The sequence below is a fragment of the Taeniopygia guttata genome, chromosome 2 (genome assembly GCF_048771995.1).
Source record: "Taeniopygia guttata chromosome 2, bTaeGut7.mat, whole genome shotgun sequence".
In the NCBI taxonomy this organism is placed as follows: Eukaryota; Metazoa; Chordata; class Aves; order Passeriformes; family Estrildidae; genus Taeniopygia; species Taeniopygia guttata.
Genome location: NC_133026.1, coordinates 53,861,183 through 53,883,439, shown reverse-complemented (window position 1 = coordinate 53,883,439; position 22,257 = coordinate 53,861,183). Strand labels below are relative to the sequence as shown.

Genomic DNA, 22,257 nt, shown 5'->3' with positions numbered 1-22,257 from the left:
CTGAGAGCATGCAGCCACCACAAACAGGAACTAACACTGCATGCCTAACCCTGCTTGAGCTGCCACATCAGAGATGGTGTTGCAGGGCATAAGAGAGCTACCTACAGTCTTCTAGTAATGTGGAAAGAGCCTACAAGAAAGAGGAAAATATGGTCAGTTCAGTAAGGAAAGATCAAACCACCTGTGTAATGAAAAATGAAAAATCAGATGGGATCCTTTTTTAGCTTTTCCTTCAACGTGATAAACCAGTGGTACTGTTGGGACAAATAGTATTAAATTTCCTTCATGAGTTTGAAAATTGTTTAATGTGACTGAAAAGTCATTTGCACAAAACTGTGGCTGCCCATGAGAATGTAGATAGAAAGACATCCTTGTTTCGCTTCTTTACAGAATCTGTTCAGTTTCCAGATGCAGATTGCTGAAGGGCAGGAGCACCTCTCTGTCAAGCCTGAGACCTTCTTAGCATCCCAGCTTCCACACTGGCTGCAGAGCTTTGTATGAAAGGCCTACAATTTAAATCCAGTGTCTTAAAATCTGTTTTAAGTCTTTTAGTGGGATGAGGTGGGCAATGGGTCGGTGTTTCTGAGAGAAGTACTTATGCATGAAGGCAGCAGGAAACAACTTGTGGCTTCCTGAATCTATCTTTGATTTCTTTATTGTTCCTGAGGTAGGAATATTGCTCTCTTTTCCTGATTCCTTATGAAACTGTAGTCCAGACCTCTGGCAGAGGTCCTGGAGCTGAGTACCTTGGCAGAGATTTGTTATATTCCAGAAATAGTTGCTAAATATAGCAAAGTTCATGTAAAACCAGTCACATTTAGCCACTTGTTCAGTTAATCAAATTGCATAGAGCATCCTAACTTCAGCAAATAATTATTTGGGGCATGTTTCTGCACACTGACTGCAAAGAGAGTAACTCTTTCACAAGATGTTGCTTCACATCAGAGAAATTATTAAAGTACAAGGAGAAAGTCATAAGAACTCTATTAACTGTAGTGTTCTATGTTCCTTGGATTTATTACTTTTACATTTCATTCTAGTAATATTTTCTGTATTATTTTGCTTTTTTTTTCTTTAACATGTTTCTTAATTTCAAAGGTGTTTCCTTACCTTTTGTTTTTAATTTCTCTTTCTTTTTTTTATTTCTTGTCCCTTTTTTCCTTTATGTTGTTGTCTTCTTTATAGCTTTTCCCTTTTCTCTCATCATCACCCCTTCATTCCTAACCAGCAACAAGTGCTAATTATTTTGGGGACAAAACATAGCAGTTATTTCCAAATAAAAAACATTTTAAAATAAGTTCTGTCTAAGCAAGGACTGCAAGATTCATCTCTACTCTTCCTGTCCCTTCTGTATGATTTCTTTGCATTGTCTAATCCTATTTGTATTCTCTTTTTGTCTTCTTTATTTTCTCTTCATTCAATCTACATCTTTATTCCTCCCCTTTTTCCATTTCATTTTCCTCTTCTGAAATGCATCCCTCTGTTCATTTCTTTAACTTTTCCACCATATGTTCTCTTTGTGGAAATCACTGGCTTCCCCTTGTGCTCTGAGATTTGTGTCTCTATGAAGTTCCTTTCTTCCTCCCAGATTAATTTTACTGTCATCTGTTATTATGAAATTTAAATGCCTCCCATAAACAAATTATTCTTCTTTTTTTTTCCCTGAACTCCACTCCATTTTCCATTATCAATGTTTTGCCCTGCCTTCTTATCCAATTTACTTTCCACTGGACCTCCTCAGCTAGCTACTTCTCCTCCTCTCTGACTGGGGAAATCATTCCCCTGTAATCCCTCCCATGGCAGAACTCTGTGCAACTGAAATTTGGTTTCTCCTTAAGGGTGCACTGATTTCTCTGTAGCAGCTCTTTCCCCTAATTATTAAAATCACAGCATATTTTCACTCAACAACAAACTCACACAGGATTTTCAGAAGAATTCAAAGGTGGGAGAAGTATTCCCTTCAGCAGGAAAAAAACAGATTTCTGTGCAGGAGACCCTGTGAATTTAATTTCTTCCATACCACTCATGTATCTTCCCCATCCACCATGATGGCTGGTGGAATTTTAGCTGTCTTCCTTTTTGTTATATGTACCCATATCCTCTGAAATGGTCCAAGACAACCCTCTGACCTTTCTCCAGCACCCAGTAATTTCACAGGCAGCCACTGTTTTCTCAGCAATAATGTAAACATGGGAGTCTTGAAATCCGTTACCATAGATCCCAAACACTCAATGGGTCTGGTATTCTCTATTTACCTGTTGTCACTGGGTGGCCTTCCCTGGGATATCCACTTAATTGAAAAAGAGCCAGCTTATTTACTGTCTTCAATAAGCTACTCTTCCTAAAATGTGAAGTGCACTATATGCTCAATTGTTTTAAAAGCTCAGAACTTGTTAAGACTAAGTTCATAATCTCTTTGAATATGTTTATGAATATGCATATTTAGACCACACAGTCTAAGACTGTATTGATTGCATTTTAATGCACTAGTGCAAAACAAATGATGGTGCAAATAGAATGGTCTTCATAGCACTATTTGTGTTTTAGGGAGGTGGCAGAAGACAAGATCCATGGATTTCAAAGGGCTTTGAATTGCACCCAAAGTAGAAGTGGTTCCAATTTCACACAAATGCTATTTTCCCTAGAGTTCAAGATAAAACATTTCAGTGTTTCCGTCCATCTGTTAGTACTTTCTTGTTGCCAAAAATGCGATGAAAGGATGAAGCCTTTTCCTCAACAGATATTTCACTGTATGCTATAGTCTACTCCCATATTACTGAAGGACATCACAGGTTTTTTCTTATCTCAAGGAGAGCTCAGCTTAGTATTTCCTTCATCCAAGTGCCACAGGCAGGAATGGTCTTTCCATGATGCTCACTGTTGCAACAGTGCCAGATAATTCTAGATCCAGCAGAACTTGGCAGAATTTTTCTATAATTTCTCTAGAATTAGTTTTCTCAGTTCCCTTTTTATTCCTAACAGGATTTGGGAAGGATTACAGGTGCCATAGTTTGCTACTTTAGAAATTCTCTGGCAACATCTGAATTGTCCTTTGTTACATTCCTAACAGCCTTAGTCAGAGGCCTTAAATTAACAGAAGGAAAGAGGTGAGGTAAAAGTCACCATTTCAGTGAACTTTGCTCAGGGGAGTTTTTGAGGCCAGTATCATTTATGGTATTTAGTACAGAGACCTAAAGTCAGATAAATCTGTAGCTCCATTCTGTGTCTCTGAAATTCAGACCTGGTATGCTAGATAGACTAAATGGTGTAAGCAGGAAAATTCCATGCTTCTAAAGGCAATTACTTTATAAACTTCAGTGGCCACTGTTACAGCACTTACCCCTAAATCAGACAATATGCACCCTAGCTTTGTACTGAGTGAGTGCATGGGTGTGCAGGTGACCACAAGTACCGCAGTGAGAACAGCAGACATGATTCTGAGTGTGGAGTATCATTGAAACAAGGTTCAGCCTATGTGCATGTTTATCTTGCATTCACAAGAATTTTAAAAATATTGCCATTTGTGCTTCTTGCAATCAACCAACAGAATAAATTTATATATCAGAAAACAATTTTCCCTCTGTCTATTACTGGACAAAAGGATTTTTTCATAGGATGTTTCCATCACTAGGAAATTTTACACCAGGTTTATAAACCCCTGAAAATAAAAGCTTTGCTCCTGTAATGCTGATAAGCCCTCACTAGAGCCATACTAGCAGGAGCCATTCTCATAAAGGGTTCAGAATGGTAATGTAGTCTAGCACTGTCCTTGGACAACTGCTTGCATTTACAGAAATTGAGGGGTTATTGTACTGAAAACTCTTCACCTCGGAGTCTGAGGAATGAGGCGAAGAACAATAGAGATGTCTCACTGGGAGAATGGCTTCACTACATGCAGGATTGCACAACACTTTGAAATCTTCTACCATCCCAGTCCCATGCTGTCTCTGACTTGGCAAACACTTTCATTTAGTCAGGGATCAGTAGCCTGGGGGGGGGGGGGGGGGGGGGGCTGGAAGTTCCATTCTCCAGCTGTTGTGTCATTTCCCTTGATAAGTCCTAAATTGACTGAGTTATCCAGCTCCAAAGGAGCTTTTCTGTGGTAGACATGCTTTATTATGTGCCCTTTCAGGGACAAAGGCTTCTGTGTCAGTAAACTGCTATAGAGAGGAAGGACAGATTTATTCTCACAGCATCATAAGCATTATCTTCTGAGGGGCTAATATAAAAGTAAAAAAACTGCAGCATTACCATCCAAAACCAGTGTTGCTACTCCTTGATTATCGACCTGATGGGGGGCAGAATAAAAAGCTTGAAAGGCTGTTTCTCAGAAGGGCATATTTTAAAAGACAATTATTAAATTAAGGAGGTTTTAAAAGCAGAAATTTTTTAGGCTTGTTCATTTGCTGGGTTATTTTGCACATTCATGTGGCAGTTTGGGTTGGGTATTGTGTAAAAGGGAAGAAATAGTTGTGAATCTCCTATTTGACATTAACTTTAGATAAAGTACAAAGATTTGATTTCAAGTTAAAATCCAAGCAGCTCATACATATATATAGCCCTCCCTACAGACTGGATATAATTTTTTTAACACCAACCATTGTGCTATGTGATAAAAAAGGGAAAACAGGGAACATGACTCCTCAATCCAGAGAAGACTTTGCAAGGCATAAATGGCAGCAAGGATCCCAGGCACATCCTCCCTCAAAGGTGAGCTGGCCTTTGTCAGGAGTTCAGCAAAGCCATATCTTTGGAAATCTTCCACCTGCAGACAACTGCAGCCCAGTCAGCATCTTAGCAATCTGAACACACCTTACAAGGCACGTCTGTTTCTGTTTGGGGAAGAAGAGAAAGGGATCAGTATTAAAAAAATTGAGCTTGAAAGTTTTGGCAGTGAAAATGGCTGTAATCCTATCCCACTGATATGTGATGCAAAGAACTGACATTATTAAAAAATATCTCAACAGATCCTCAGACAGCCACTGGAGAAGTGGATGGGGTAAATCTGGAAGAAATACGAGAATTTGCCAAAGCTTTTAAAATCCGGCGCCTGTCCCTTGGCCTGACACAGACTCAAGTTGGCCAAGCCCTGAGCGCCACCGAAGGCCCAGCCTATAGCCAGTCTGCCATCTGCAGGTAACAAGTTACATCATAAACTCCTCTTCTTTCTTTGTCCTTAATAATGATCCAGCTTATTGTGAGGACCATGCTTGTGTTTGAGTTTCATAACTTTAGAGTGTATTATTTAACCTGATATTTAAATGTTATCTGACATATAAATTGTTCTTATTGTGTATCTTTAGAGTGATTTTGATCTCCTTTTTTTTTTCTCCTCATTTTCTAAACAAGTGAAAAACAATGTTCCTGGCATAGAGACTAAATTCCATAGATGAGTTGGAGATCCTGCTGATGCTGGATAAGCACCAGCTGACCCTCTTCATACTGTGCCATTTTCTACAGATAGGGTTACTGAACAAATATTTCATGGCTGCATCCCTGCTAAGTCAAACCTGTATTACTGTGGTTAGCACTTCACATAGAGGATGTTAATGATGATTTACCTAGGCAGCACAGAAGGGAAAAAAATAGCTTTCCTGCTATCTTGCAAACCAGCAGCTATTCATCTCTTATCACCCAAATATTTACTGAAAAAAAGCAGACAAACCCATGTATGCAAAGCAGAGGCAGAAATCTGTCCTAATCATAAGAAATAATAATACACTCTTGACAGAGTTAGAGTAGAAGCAAATACCTTATATGCATGTATGTGTACTACAGTAATACCATGTTTATGCATGAGGTAACAAACACACTTAGGTAACAGCTTTTTCCTCTTGGGCAATGCCTTATAGTCCTCCATCAGTGAAAGCCAAGAAACCAACTCTAAGCTCATTTAAGTGGATTTTGTTCTTGGTGATCCATGAAATGCTCTGTCTTTTTATCTGCTCTTTATACTTTTAATGTATTCCCCATAGAATGGAAGTGTACTTTTCCTGCAGTTAAAGACTAAGGTTATAAATAACATCAGTATGGGGTAGTGTGCTTGCAGCTCACATTTTGCTCAATGATTTTCCATAAAACCCATTGATTGTTGTTAAATACAAAAAGCTCCATAGGATCCTCTCACTTCTGTGGTCTCCCCTACTGTTTTTTCTTATAAGATACCTCCCTGTTGAAAATAACCTTTATTCAGTCTATACAAGGATACTACTGCTGGGAAATTTGTTTCAAGACTTGTATGTCGTTATACCAAACATGTCCTGCAGCAACAACTCTAACAAACAATGCCAATGATATGAATGCTGTTGCTTCCTATTGCTAAGGATTAAAGTTGATTTTGTATTATTTTTCTTTTTTTTTTACTTCTTTGTGGTCAGTTGGTAAAGAATGCCTAAAATTGGTGGAGTTCATAGCAACTGGAAATTTTTTGTAGCCTTAAGTTGCTGTTTATCATGCTATACTTTAAAGGGACACATTGCTGTTTCCTTTACTTTTTCCTAGTCTACTGTCTTCTCATTTTCTCCATCCACCTCACACTTTGAGAAAGCAGTGGGGATGGTAAGACCTTTTACAGAGGGCTCCTTGGAGGAGCAAGTTGCTCAGAACATGAGATTGGGTGCAAGATCTTGCCCCAGATATTTGCGAGGTTACAGGTTTTTTTAATTTCCTTTGCCTGCCTTAGATGGACACCATTTTGGGGCATAATTACATGCTATGACTGTGCATTTTTTGTTAAGCTGCTTCAGTGGCACCATGTTTTTGTCAGAAATAGTAGATTTAACTTTTTTCGGTTGAAACAAAGGAGTTTCAGTATGAACTCCAGGTCAGTGGAAAGGGCAGTAAGGCAAGCAATTTGAACTACCAGCTCAAAGAGAAAAGTAGAATCTCCTGGTGGCCTGTGCAGGTCATATGAGCAATATACCATCTTGATATGTTCTGCATGCAAGTAGCAGCATTTTCTTTAATTTGAGACAATACATTCTAAAATATATCCTTCAGCTTGAAATATCACTGGACACCAAGGAATGACACCTTGCAGTCAATACCACATTAAGATATCAGGCACCAGTTACAAAGTCTTTGGAGTATGATTATCTGAAATTATTCTTTGTCTTATTCTTTGTTTGTGAGAAGTGTTTTGTTTCACGCTGGAATATTTTTTGCTGCCTCCACATGCTGAATGGAGACACTAAAATTGTCCAGAAACTCCACCAAGTTTCTTGGCCTAAAGGGATTGATTCAGTTCCTCTCACCTCCAGAGCACCCTGTGGTTAGTGGTGGTGGTGGTGCTTCAGCACCACCTGGGCTGGAGAGCACAGCAGCGACATCAGTAATTGTTGCCTTTCTGCAGCATTAAATACCTCAACGTGCTGGGTGGACAGAGCAAAATGGGAAAATACAAATGGATGGCACCAAAGAACTTGGGTTAAGACTTTTTTAATGTTTAGCAAATGAAAGAAACAAGTACTTATAGGACTTGAAACGTAAACTCTGCTATTCTGCTTGTTTTTGAAAGGATTGAAGCTTTGTGTGGCTGCTTTTCCAGATGTTTTATAATACTTGTAAAATCTGATTTGGCAAAAGACTTTTGATGGCAAAATGATATATAGAAGACCTCATTTACAGGAAATGATATCATTCTGGTACAGTTTGCAGAAATCCCACAATAAACTCAGCTTGGTGCCACAGTGTATTAGTGGACTGTTATGCTGGGTTTCATCTGGAAAACATGAGTCTGTCTTTGCACATTGTGGGGACAGCAAGATAATTGCAAAGTATCCAGCTGTTTCAGCTGAACACCACCGTGGCTATGGGAATTTTTTTTCCAACCCAGAAAAGGGATATAGCATTAACTTACAAACAGTGAAAATTGCTGAAAAATGGAAAGGAAACCTGATATTCAGAGACAAGTATTTGCCATTGGTTTTTATTATTAAAGCTGTGGTGTTCGGATAACATGGGATGGGAGAGATAACAAAAGGATTAAACACAAAGACAAGATGATAAAAACAATGCCTTTGATATCATTTCCTGTAATTAAACTTAGTCTCAAGGGTCTTGGAGATCATCAGAAATATGAAAATGTGATTCTTAACCTGTATTATTTAGTGTACTTAGAATTTTGTTGTAGTGCTCATTTTGTGTTAGCTTAAATCTCTAGTTATATATATATATATCTATATTTATGTATAGATATACCTGACAGTTTTCATAATCTACTGTAAATTACCTCTGCCAGTCAATTAGTCAGGCAGGCAGGAAGTCCCACCCTGGCAGAGCATCAGTGTAAGACTCTTCTTTCTCAATTTTCCCTCAGACACACCATCCTGAGAAGCCACTTTTTCCTACCACAGGAAGCCCAAGAGAACACTATAGCTAGCAGTCTGACAGCCAAACTGAACCCTGGCCTTTTGTATCCTGCCAGGTTTGAAAAGCTGGACATCACCCCTAAAAGTGCCCAGAAGATAAAGCCGGTGCTTGAGCGGTGGATGGCTGAGGCTGAGGCCCGCCATCGAGCAGGGATGCAGAACCTTACCGAGTTTATTGGGAGCGAACCATCCAAAAAGCGCAAGAGGCGTACCTCATTCACGCCACAAGCCCTTGAAATCTTGAATGCCCACTTTGAGAAGAACACGCATCCCTCTGGGCAAGAAATGACAGAGATTGCAGAGAAACTGAACTATGACCGGGAAGTAGTTAGAGTTTGGTTCTGCAATAAGAGGCAAGCACTGAAGAACACAATTAAACGTTTGAAACAACACGAGCCTGCAACAGCAGTTCCTATGGAGCCTTTAACAGACTCTCTGGAAGAAAACTCCTAAAAGCAAAACAATAAAAGCCAAATCACACAGAAAAAAAAAAAACCCACACCAACTGAAATGTGTCCATTTGAACTCTGTGAAAATACCTATTCATCACCCTTGTAAGTAAAAGACTGAGAAAACTACAAGAAGGACAGGACAGTTTATAAATGTCCATGGGTTTTCCTATGAAAAAAAAAAAAAAAACTAAACAAAAAAATACACAACACTTAGAGTGTGTGTGGTAGAATTAGTTCCCCAAAAAAAAACCCAAAAAAGCCAGTTTTTTTTAATGGACTTAAAGTAAACCAAATAACTGCTTAATTTTTTCTGTATATTATGAAAATACTAACACATTTTAAGGAAAAACAAAACAAACAGCAACAAAAAAAAAAAGAAAGAAAAAAAAGAAAAAAAAACTTTTATCTGTTTAAAAGAGAATACAAGCCTGCCACCTGGAGGAGTGATTGTAACCTTTCAGGTATCAAGTGCTAATTCACTATGAAATCTATTAACCAAAGTCAGAAACATGGCATTGCAAACTAGATTGTTAGTCTACTCTTTTATGAGTGTAAAATTGTGTTACAAATTTTTGCATTTGTATTTTGCAAAGAGGAATATAGGATTAATTTCTCTCATCCTAGTTTGTACCCCCTGCAGGTGTGTACAAAGCCATTCCATAGTAGTCACCTCACTTTCTTTTCTTTTAGTCAACAGTTTTGCAATCTCCTAATATTTGGGTGCCAAAAATAAGTACTTTTTATTGTGAGTTGTGGGGTTTAGTGTTTCTCTTCTAAGGGTGTATGTCTTGGTTTACATTTCTTTTTCTGTTGTTTTTTTTTCCTGATTCTATTTGCTGCCTCCTCCCTTCCAGCTCATTCTCTACCCCTTCCCCAAGCCCCCCAAACCCAGTACTGGTTGAGGAGTTTTAAAAAGAAAACTGAAATCTGAACACTTTTATATGCTGGAATGCAATGAGGACAAAGAAGGATTAGGATTATATCTGATGGACTCTCAAGCTCACATTGAAGATTGTGCTTTTTGTTGAATGTGTAGCTTGAGATTTCTCTGTCCTTTGGCCATGAACCTGGAGAGGTTACCAAAACTCATTTTGTAGTATAAATATAAATTGCACACTTGGTACAGTACTGCAGCTAGATTATGGTTCCATTTGAAGCAATTTCTCTCCAAAGCCTGCTAGCCAAAGAAATTTCTTGAGGTTCTGATGAAAACAAGTGGACAGGCTGAGAAGTGATGAGGATATTTTGATCATTACATCACTATGGACAATTTTGTTTTGTTCCTTCTGACTTTTTTTAATGTCATATTGATGGCAAGCCCTATTGACTTCTTTAGCAGGAGGAAGTGCTTCTGCAGGTGTTTGCCGTGGCCACTGGCTAGACTAATCAATTGGGACATAGGGAAAGACACTGAATGTCTCTTGATAATATAAGGTAGGTCACCTGCAATATGATTCAGGTGAACTGATTTTTCTTTAAAGACAGTTTATCTCTGTGGCTTCCTTTGTGATTGGACAAGCATCTACTAAAATACTGTGGTCATTAGATCATAAAAGGCTCAGAGGCAGAGAAAGGTGTGGCAGGTTCTTGATGGGGTGTGGTCTGACCTGTGAAGGTCATCTGCAATCTTCATCTTCTGCTCAGTTATGCTCAAGCTTTTGCAGCTTCCACCATTAGGGTGGAAGCTGCATCTTGATCAAGTCATCCCAAAAGATAACATCAGATAATTGGCTCAGAGATGGTAAAATAGAGATGGTAAAATTCTGGTGTTATAACTCCTGATTGCATTCCTTGACCTCAGAATGGTTGTGCTGGATTTTTGGCGGTCTACTTAGGATGTGGAAGGAAGTGCCTGAAGTGCTGGAGTCTTCAAATAACACCTCTCTTACTAAAGAGTTTTCAAAAATTCCAGGCTATATCCAAAATTTAGTGAAAGAAATAGATTTTCATTGATTTCACTATATTTTGAATCTGGCCCTCAGTATTTTATTAATGGGATTTGCCTTGTAAAGTGAGGTATTTACTGCATGGTTGGTGTAGCTTTAAGATTTCAGAGACAAGCATAACATGTAAATTAGAGTCTCACAGCAACATCTACCCCTCTGGGTTTTCTTTATACCCTCTTTCTCCATAGACACCTATATTCTCAGAAATATCTATGTAGTCTATACCAAACAGGTCTAAAGTTGTCACCACAGTTCAATCTATGTAACAATCAGACCACCATCCAGTACCTAATAGGAAAGCAAGGATGAATAAATCATATTTGGAAGCAGTTACTCCTGAAATCCTACCCATGTCTCCAGAACACTCCTAATTGCCCAGTCATTAATGCCACATACACAATTACATGTTCAGTCATCCTTAAAGGCTGTACCCTCCCCCACTCCATCCCCACCATCAACAGCCTGGGAACAAAACCATCAACCATTCATTGCCTGAAAACTAAATTTCCAATTCTCCCAGGGACTGCTCTAAATTCTGTGAAGAAAAATCCCCCAAGAAAAAAAAAGTTAACCAAACACTGTATGAAAGATACTAAATGTTTAAAAATATGCTGGCAGCAGTTATATAAGCTCTTTTCTGTTCCAAAGTACATATCAGAAGGATATAACTAGGACAGTGAAAATGTAAAATAAATATAAATTGCCAGCATGGAAGAAAAAATAATGTTCATCCCACAGTCTTAAAATCATTCATGTGCAATGATTTTTTTTTACAGTTTTCTAATTTTGTATTATGTTTTGTAAATTATTTATAAGGTGTTGTAATGCTTCTCATGTTAATTTTTTTATACACAAATTTTTGCTATGAGGCATAAATGGTGCCTGAATAGATTCTTAGGAAGATAAATTGTATCTGAGTCATACATCTTTGGGAGGGCCATAAATATTTTGTTTTGTTATGTTACTGGCAACATTTCTGGTTCCCATTTGTAAACAATTTTCATGTATTGATAAAAATTGAATACGTTTTAATTTTGCATGTGACTAAAAGGTAGGTTGCTACCAGTAAATGAAACAAAAGTCTCTTCGGTCATATGTGAAGGTTTAATGGTTTTCCACTTTGTTGATAATTGATTTTTTTAATATATATATATAAATATATATAAAATATTATTTGAATAATGAACCAAGGGTTCACTTACTCTTATAATTTTGTCTTTTTATGTTTTTCACTGAAAAGCTATTTTGGACAGTTGAAGAAATCAAATGCATTCAAATGGTTCCAATTTCTTTACATTATTACTGAAAAAAAATTTTTAAAAATCCAAAAAAAGGAAAAAAAAAAAAGAAAAATAGGAAAAAAAGGAAAAAGAGAGAGAACAAAGAAGCAAAAAGGAGCTAGGAAGGAACAAGTAGAGGCGTATCAAAGAACTCAAGCTATAACCAAAAAGAAATATGTAAAATGCCTTTGCTCGTCTTCTCAATGCTGGACCAAAGCTCAATGTATGTAGGTATATGCACATTGTATAGATATGGCTAAATGTTGCTGACAATCTCGCAATACTAAACTGTTACTATTTTAAAAAAATACAAAAATAAAACTGTTCATCAGTGTTTTACCTCAGCACTCTACTTGTACCCAGTTATTGACCAACATTCAAATAAGAAGATAAAAGAGGAAATTGATTTCCATGTCAATGTTTGACTGTAAAATCTGTTTGGAAAACATTTTGTAATGAGCTTTTTGTCATGTGGTTTGCTTGTTTCCAACTTGAGACTATGTGGGGCACATTTGTTTATTTATTGTTAAAAAGTGATATTATTACTATTATTATTATTATTATTATTATTAATTATTATTATTACTATTATTATTATTTTTGTCCTATGTGCTATAATCTACAGAATGGTCACCAGGGTCACTTACAAAGCACTGCAAAGAGATCTGTTTTTCCATGCATGGAGCATGCAGGGGGAAAGATGGCAGTACAAAACGGACTGTATTCTGTTGTTAAAAAATATGAATAAATAAAAAAGGAGTGGATATGGTGGACTTGTGACCAAGAAAACAAACTGGATATTTAAAAGCTCCTTATTACTCTGACTTTGAAACCAAAGCTGATTTATCTGCACAGGTTGCTTAACATGAAAAAAATAAAAAATAAAAAAAACTGACAAAAACTGTACTTAATCTAGAGCAATATCTGTATGGTCAGTAAAGCTGCACTTTGTGTATTTCTTAACAGCTTCAGATCTGTCACTTTTAATTTGTACCATAAAAAATAAAGAATTGTTTGACATGAAAAATAAGCTCCTTTCATGTGTTTGTCTTAAATCTCATGCATTATTCACATTATCCAAGCTCATGTAATTTCACATCAGTTCAATACAAAAATAGTTAAATGCTTGAAAAAAAGAAGAGAGAAAATCCATTTGCACTGCGGAGCATAACTTTATCTGCAAAACTAAGCACTGTTTCTGTACCCGGAGTGGGTGCACGCATTGGCGATGTCTTATTTTCTCTACAGGTATTGCAGAGCAGCGGATCTCCCTCAGGAGTACTCTGGAACCCCCCAGGTGAGTGTGTGTTGTCCCCCAGGCCAAATGGAGCAAAGTACAGATGGACATGAAGGCCAGTGTACCCCCCATGCTTCCATCCACACTCCCATAACAAAGCCCTGGTAAGTGATAGGAATGTGCTAGAGAGGCTGTTAATTCAAATGGTCAACTTTTTAAATTATTTCTCTTGCATTTTTGCCAGAGCTCGTAGGGTTCATTATTCAATTCTTTATGTAATTATGATCTTAGGTCACAGAAATGCCTGGTTTTCAAGCCACTTCTCTTGAGTCATATTGAGTTCTGTCAAAATATAGGATTCTCAAATATCAGCATATTTGAGAAATTAATTCATTGTGTTACAATTTTTTTTTAAACAGCCTTGAAATAGAAACTGACAACCTTAGAATATTATGTTTGAGTCTTGGAAACAAAATTTTTACTAAGACTTTTTTCTTTGATTTTGTTTAATATTGTTTTACTTTTCCAATATCATGTGTCAAATAATCAAAACTAAATTAAAGTATTTATTTCCATGGGGAAACAGAGAGCATTTGGAATATTTATTTATTGTGATTTTTTTCTAGAACAGAATTTCCCTTTTACATGCAATTTTTCTCTAATTTATGAGGTACATAAGAAAGTGAACAAAAAAGGTGGCTCTCTTGTAGACATAATGATAGAAGATTCATAAACAAGGCAGAGATTGCATCAGGTCCTCTAGGCATCATGTCTCAATACTATGGTCTAACAGCCACTTCAAGCACATGTCATTCATCCACTTATACAATACAAGAGTGTGGAGAATGAACCTTTGTGCTTTCATATCAACTACTAAAAGTTGAACACGTGTTTTTTAATTCTATTGTGGTAAAGCAGCAAGCAAACATTGATTGGCGTCTTTTTCCACCAAGTCTATTTAAAAATGCAAAACTTCTTTTCATCATACTATAAGTATTTTAGCTGCCTCATAGACACATGATCCTACCTAGCCTTACAGTCCAAATAATCTGGGTCTATTAAGTTGCAAGAAACAATGACTTTGCAAATTTAATCAATTAAGTTCCTATTGATCACTGAAATCTCAAAATAGATCCGACCTTAAAGCTACTGAATACTGACTATAAGACTTCATGTTCCTTACAGACTGCTTAAAAATCAAATTTCTAGAAATTGACTATGACAGGACTTCAGAGCTCCTTAAGTGCATCATAAAGGACAAGGAGTTTTGGAAGCACATTGCTTTCCATGCCTCTCTTTTGTACCTCCAGAAAAAAAAAAAAAAAAAAAAAAAAGAAAAAAACTAACAAAATCCCTAAAACACAAAAATCCCAACATATTTGCAATACTCTTCATAAACAAGGAACTATGTCTGTGTCCTGTCTTTCCTTAAGACAGGCATGATGTGAGGAAAGCAGGCAGTAAGGTCAGAGAACTACACAGAAGCTGTAAAACATATGTTTTGATACAGTCTTTTCCCCTGTGTAGCTGCTTTAACACTGATCACAACCTAAATCTATACCTGTTAAAAACCCTTTTAGTACTAGCAGGGCTTCGATAAGCAAAGATTCTCTTCTACTGGCTTAAATTTAAATCAAACAAGCACTCAGGAAGTAAAACAGATTTTTCAAGAGGCAAGGTTCCAGAAGAGTTTGTTTCTTAATCTGAGAATCCAGAATAATGTTAATAAGTCCCATACAAGATTGTGAAGTTCTTGAAAAATTGAGAACTAAAGACTTGAAAGATTTTTTTTTTCCTTCTCTCTCCATCTGCTCTACAGACCTGAATTTTTGTTTTTTCTCTCACTCACGGTCCTTTACTATTGCATTTTGCCACCCCATGAACAGATGACAGTGGTCAGGACTGAGAAAAATCACCAGGTAGCCCACCAGCCACTACTGTGGTTTCTAATCCAGATCCCAATAGCCCTGGTTTGTCTAAAACACTGGCAACAGCCTTGTATAATCTACCAGCTGCAGGGAGGGCATGTAGCAGCTCAAGTAGTAACAAGCCTTTCATTTTATTGGACACTGAACTTCTTGTATAATCAGTGGCCTCATGTCAAAACATTTCTCAGACCAAGAGCTGTGTGTGTGATCACAGGTATACTCAGTGTGGATGGGTCTTGGGTGAGGCCAGAGACTCATACACAAATCAAGGGTCAGCAAAAAATGGCTTTGGTAGTAATAAAACTGTGGTAGGGACTACATGAGTGGGCCAGTCCTAAAAGACCCCAGGATCCTGGTTTTGTGCTGTGGCTTAAAATCCAGCCTCTACCATCACAGCATCAATCAGCTTGTCAGGGATAGAGTCACTCCCTTCTTTTCAGACATAACATACTGTTGGTGTTCAGCTAATGAGATCCTGGCTTTCAATGAAGAAAAATCCATGTTCCATCCAATTTATCCATCAATACCACCAACAAGAAGATAACTTTGTATGTTCTCTGTCATTGATGGACCCAGAAAAGTTCCTCAAATGGTCCCAGAATACTGAAAGTCTTAAAAGACAGTAAGTTGTGACACTGCAAAAATCTGAATTGTGTGACAATCTGCAATCGATCCTGGCAGAGCCAGAATTGACCCAGAAGCATGGATTTCCTGGAGGCAGCATGTAACCTCTGCCTCACTTGTTTTGAAAATTCACTGAAGAACTTGAGCTTACATTCAGTCATTTTGGTTAGGTTTTAGTCATAGAATCATAGAATGGTTTGAGTTGGAAGAGACGTTAAAGTTCATCTAGTTCCAACTTCTTGCCATGGGTAGGACACCTTTTGCTACACCAGATTGCTCAGAGCCTCATCCAATCTGGGTCTTGTACACTTCCAGGGATGTGGCAACCACGGCTTCTCTGGGCTTTTTGTTCCAGTACCTTACTACCCTCGCAGGAAAGAGTTTCTTTCTAATATCTAATTTAACCCTATTCTCTTTCAATTAAAATCCAATCTCCTTTGCCCTGTCACCACATGGTCTTGTAAATAGTACTTCTCAATCTCTTCTAGGTTTCCTTCAAGAACTGGAAGGGAGCAATTAAGTCATCCCAAAGCCTTCTCTTCTCCAGGCTGAACAACCCCAGTCCTCTCGGCCTTTCCTTATAGGAGAGCTGTTCCATCCCTCTGATCAGCTTGACCTATTGGCCTCCTCTGGACTTGCTCCAACAGGTTGATGTCCTTTCTGTGCTAGGGACCCCAGAGCTAGATGCAGCACTCCAAGTGGGGTCTCACCAGAGCAGAGCAGAGGGGCAGAACCACCTGCCTTGACCTCCTGGCCACACTGCTTTTATGGTTGGCTCTCTGGGCTGTGAGTGCACATGGCTGGGTCATGTCCAGCCTCTCATCCAGCAGCACCCCCAGGTCCTCCTCGGCAGGGCTGCTCTCAGTCTGTTCATCCCCCAGCCTGTGCTGATACCAGGGCTTGCCTTGACCCAGATGCAGCACTTTGCACTTGGTCTTGTTAAACTTCATGAGATTTCCATGGGTCCACTTGAGTTTGCCTAAGTCCCTCTGGATGGCATCCCATCCTTCAAGTGTGGCAACTGCACCACTCAGCTTGGTGTAATCTGCAAATTTGTTGAGGATGCTCTTTATCCCTTTGTCCATGTCATTATTGAAGATGTCAATTAACACAGGTCCCAATACCTGCTGAAGGACACCACTTGTCACTGATGTCCATTGCGATCTGAGCCACTAACCACTAACCTCTGGATGTGACCATCCAAACAATTTCTTATCCATATAATGGTCCACTCACCAAATCCATCTCTCTCCAATTTAGGGTGAAGGATGTTGAGACAGTGTCAAAGACTTTATAGCAGTCCAAATAGATGACATCTGTAACCCTTCCCTTGTTTACTGATCAATTAGTCACTCCCTTGGAGATGGCCACTAGGTTGGTCAGGCAGGACTCACCCTTGTTGAAGCCATGCTGGCTGTCCTGAATCACCTCCCTGTCCTCCATTTGCCTTAACACAGCTTCCAGGAAGATCTGTTCCATGATCTTCCCAGGCACAGAGGTGAGGCTGACAGGGTGGTAATTCCCAGGGTTGTACTTTCTAACCTTTTCAAACTTGGGTAAAATTTTCCCCTTTTCCAGTCACCTGGGATTTGCCATGACTTTTTAAATATCATGGAGAATGGCATAGGAACTACATCAGCCAATTCCAAATAATGCTATTAATTTTTAACACCTCGTGTCCTTGCAAACTCTTGCTACCTTTCTCTAAAATATATTAATTTGTCTTTTAACTATTAACTGAAAGAAAAGAAAGCAAAACTCTGAAGATCCTTTGATTTCTTTTTGCAAGGAAGGCACTATGGTGTTTTTTGCCATTTTGCCTCTGTCCTTTTGAAATTTTCAGCCCAATATGTTCTTAAACAGAGTAGCATGAAACTTTCTCCAAAATTTTCCTTCAATTCATTCAGGTTAAAAGTGGCTATCTCTTGAAAAGCAGCAGCTATTTTCATTTACTAGTTGTGCAATCTAAAGAGACTGATCTTGCAAGTTCATAATATGCATAACTTTATTTGCTTGGCTAGTGTTAGTGATGCTTTGATGATACCTTCCTAGATAAATTTAGTGACATGTGTAAGTCTTCACAGGATTGGACCTACCCTCAGCATATGTGAATCAATACTTTTATTTATCACTTTTTCTCACTCATTAGTCAGTAAATCTTGATGCCCTTTATTATTTTTGAAAAACAAACAACTCAGAAGGGACTGTATATCAACAGGAAAGATATGAGCATGTCTCTTCTAAAATTAATACTGATCTTTCTAGCTCAGCAGTTGACTGCCAAAAACAGTGCTGCAGATAATCTGGAGGGTAACATGAGGGAAATATTGAGGGGAACATTGAAAGGAATAAATGCAAGAACATGAGCCATTACTTATTTTTGAAATACTCTCTATTGTTTCACTTCATTTAAGAGCCTTCCTTCTGAAGGTACCCTAACAAATTTCCATACTGACCACTAATAGAATTTACAGCAACACCATTTTGGATCTGTGGTATAACTAATCCCAAGCATGTGCACCAGCAACCTGGTCCTTAGAGTTATCAGCTCATCTGGGGATCAAAACTTGCCAGGTGGTCTGTATATCCAGAGTGAGGAACACAAAGAGCAGGGATCCAAAATCCACATTGGCATAAGCACTTTACAGGTCATGATACATTCATAGAAATTATTCAATGGGCAATATGTCACAAACACCACATCTTAAAATGAAAGAAACCAAATTAATTTGTTAAAAAAAAAAAAAAAACCACAAAGAAGAAAAGGCAGATTTGACAGACCTTGTCTCTTCCTAAGATGTGTTGGAACAGCCATACACTGCAGTAAAAGCCTGTTAATCTCTTGGTATCAGCTGAGCATAGATTCACTGTACATCAAGGTTCCAAGAAATCTGTATTATTTACAACACACTTTCCTCTGCTGTGGCTAAAGGTGTGATATCAAAAGCAGTCATGTGATCCCAGATATCAACTGAAGATGAGAATTTGACATATTACTTCTGTGTCTGGAAATGGATTGAATTTCACAGTAAAATTGAAACCTGGCTCTCCTGAACAATTTAAAATTTTTTAAATATAAATATTGAGCCTAAGATTATTTTACTGGAGTAATAGGGCTAAGAGTAATAAGGCTAATTTTAAATATTCTTTAATATGCAATCATTCTTGGTTTTTAGAGCACGGGAAGGTAATGTTGATTTTCAAAGAACCATATAGTATAGTTACTTATCATTTATGTGCAGATTTGGTTTTTTTCCTGTTTTAATTATATTACTCAATTAATTGATTTAATACTTAATTATTTAATATGTAAAAATGAATGTGCTTATACGCAAAGCCAGCATCTCTTGTTTAGTTCAATCATGTATCAGCAAGCTGGATGTATGTAAATGTTTACACAGCCATGTTAGCTTGGTATCATAAAGAAACAACTCATTGCATGCTTCTTTCTTTATCTGCTTATATTTCATACAGTTTTAACCTCAATTCTTTAAAAGATTGGCCAGTTTCAAATAAATCTGACATAAAGGAGATAGATAACTACAGGTTTAATGAAAATAGCCTAGGGAAAGAAGAGGTAGATTGGACTCCCAGGTGAGAAAAAGGCTGCAGTAAGTACTTGTAAGTAAGCTCCCCTCCAGATTATCTGCAGCAGTGTTTTTGGCAGTCAACTGGCAAGCCAGAAATAGATATATTAATTTTAGAAGAAACAGCACATACCTTTCCTGTTGAGATACAGTCCCTTCTGAGTCTGTGTTTCAAAAATAATAAAGGGCATCAAGATTTACTGATGAATGAGTGAGAAAAGGTGATAAATAAGAGTATTGCTTCACAACTGCTGACGGTATGTCCAATCCTGTGAAGACTTACACATCACTAAATATATCCATGGAGGTAGCATCAAGTCACCACTAACATTAGCTGGGCAAATAAAGTTAAGCACGTTATGAGCTTGAGTCAGTAAACCTTACTAAACACCCAAGAGAATCTACTAGGACAAGTCTAAAAATAGTCTTTCTAAAAATCCCAGCTGTAGAAATATCACTGAGCTTACAAGCCACCAGGAGATGCATATCCTGGGAAACCAGATTTCATTTGTCTTGGTGCTTGAAGTTCTTCATAATTTTCATGTGATTTAGAAGACCAGCCACTGATATCTTGGAAAAGCATACCAGAAAGGACCAGTGTTGGTCTCACATCCTTCCTTTCACAAAGCTGTCTCCTAAATTTTTCAGAGAAGTTTACTTTTCAGGAGTGCGTTGAAATGATAATAAATGGGTACAAAGCTTTTCCCAGTGCAACACATATATAGGCCTTGACCTCCTGTAAAGCTGTTCCTTACTGTGGAGAGGTACTGTGTTTAAAAGAAAGCAGTCTGTCACTTCCATTTCTAATACAGCAGGTATATTTTTATAATTTAGGATGAAGAAAATCTTTAGCCAAAAAAAGCACTCCATTCCTCTTGCGCTGGGAAGGTGATTAAAAGAAGGGGGAGAGGAAAATATTATCCCTGTAGATACTGGTTATGAAGTATTGTATTAGAAATTCTATTCTTGTGGTTCGGGGTATAACATAATAAAATAGGCTACTTGTGAACACAGGAGAGAAATAAACACAAGTTTTCACTCATTAACAAAATCTCTAGCAGGTTTAAGGCTATTTGTGTTTGCTATTTTCATCAAGCATTATTTAAAGTGGAGGGAGATGTGCAAATGTACAAGAATATAGATTTTACTTAAGTAGCTTTGTTGCTTACCTGATGAAGTGTAAAGGATTTGGACTTTTTTTCTAAAACTTTCCTCTTCTTTCAAATGCTCATCTGCTTTCAAAGAAGCTCTGAGGCTCACTGCAGCACCTGTTCCATAAAACGGGTTAGAGGACGCCAGAAAAGTCTACACCCAGTTCAGTTTTTTGGAATGAAGGGTGCTCATGTTTGGCAATGAGGCTTATTTCTCTCAGAAAACAGCCCTCCAAGGAGAAGACGACATGTTCTGCTACAAAGCACTGTGCAAGCCAGACATTCTGCAAGGCTAAACCACATCAAGCTTAGAGCCATCTCTCTTCTCTGGGGTTGCATCTTCAGGGGCTGTCTGGTGATAAATCCTATGGCTGTGTAAGGCAATAGACCCTGCAATGCACACGCCTAAAGCATGGGGTTCCTGGCTCCTGAGGCCTAAGGACCCTCCATGACCACCCTTATCCTTCAGGACCCTTCAGTATGCCACCATGGGACATATGAATAAGGAAGCAAAATCATTGCTCAGCCACAGAGACTGAGGAGCTGGAAAGTGCAGCATAGGTGACTGACCAGTCTTCAAAATGGAAAAACTGATGAAATAGAGAGTTTAGCAAGTAATACAGCTAACTGGGCAAAAAAATGTAATCCTGAAGACCGTTTCTTACGTAAAGCAATTTTCAAGTATAGTCCAGATAATCTACATGTATTTATTTCCCCATTTCTTTGGTCAGTCCTAGTAACTTTTCTTGAGGCTTTCCAGTGCTTCAACCATTGCTTTTCTTTGCCTTTGATGTTTAAAGCACAATCAGAACAGGGTTAAAGACTATAAATATAGCGGTCAGATGCAATTTACAGTCTTCCCCAAAATCCTCATATCCAGATCCACTAGGCAGCAAATTTCAGAAGATGATCATCCATCATTTTTTCTTGGCATAGGCAAATGGGCTCTGCAAACAGCAGGATTGTCTGCTATGCCCCTTTCTCATCCCTACCCCCAAGAGTTGAAAAATGTCTCTTCATATCTTCCAGCAGATAATCTCTTCTTATAATTCATTATCTCATTTTAGTTAGGACAACCTAAAGAAACACATTGTTTTCAAACATTTTAAGCCAACTCACTTCTCTATGACCACAACTGGTTGAAAGGCAATCACACAAGCTGCTTCAATAGCAAAGGTGCAAGAAGAACAGAACAAGGAAAAGGCTGAGCACAGAAATATAATGTATGAGCACAGGTGTATCCAAATCCCTACCCCATCCACCTCCACAGAAAAGCAGGCAACTTTTCACTGCCTCAGAGTTTAATTAGGTCCTTTAGAGAGGGATCTTATGATTGTGCTTTGAATTTTCTGCTTGTCCACATTATCTCAGTAATACTTTTTTTCCTTCTATAGCAACACGAAGAATATACCATATCTGTTCAGAAGGAAAACTATTTTTTTTTGTGGACTGTCTTGCTGGCAATATCTGTACTTTTGTTAATGAATCTCAGAGACTTTTCCTTAGATAAGGAATTCTATGAGGAAAAAATGGACTGAAATGTGCTCTTTATATATATATAAGTATTGAAGCAGTTTAGGCTTTGTCTTTATTATTTTTTTAACATTTTTTTAATATGATCAAATCCGTTCTTTGTCTCTCAGTTGTTTAATTCCAATTTAAGCTGCCATTGTGATGAAGAAG

The 22,257-nt window shown here is 37.9% G+C and overlaps 1 protein-coding gene across 5 annotated transcripts in view; it reads left to right on the top strand.

The window, feature by feature from the left end:
• The window catches only part of POU6F2 (POU class 6 homeobox 2), a 318,916-nt gene extending 300,349 nt beyond the window's left edge, over positions 1-18,567 (top strand). For 3 of the 5 annotated variants that reach the window (XM_072924038.1, XM_030265345.4, XM_030265342.4), the window contains 2 exons: positions 4,968-5,136; positions 8,318-13,077. In XM_072924038.1, coding sequence (XP_072780139.1) covers positions 4,968-5,136; positions 8,318-8,822 — 674 coding nt within the window. In that variant the 3' untranslated portion in view covers positions 8,823-13,077. Of the gene's footprint in view, positions 1-4,967; positions 5,137-8,317; positions 13,078-13,295 lie in introns of those variants that run through there. The other 2 variants (XM_072924039.1, XM_072924037.1) reach the window with 2 other exon arrangements.
• Positions 18,568-22,257: the final 3,690 nt, after the last annotated feature.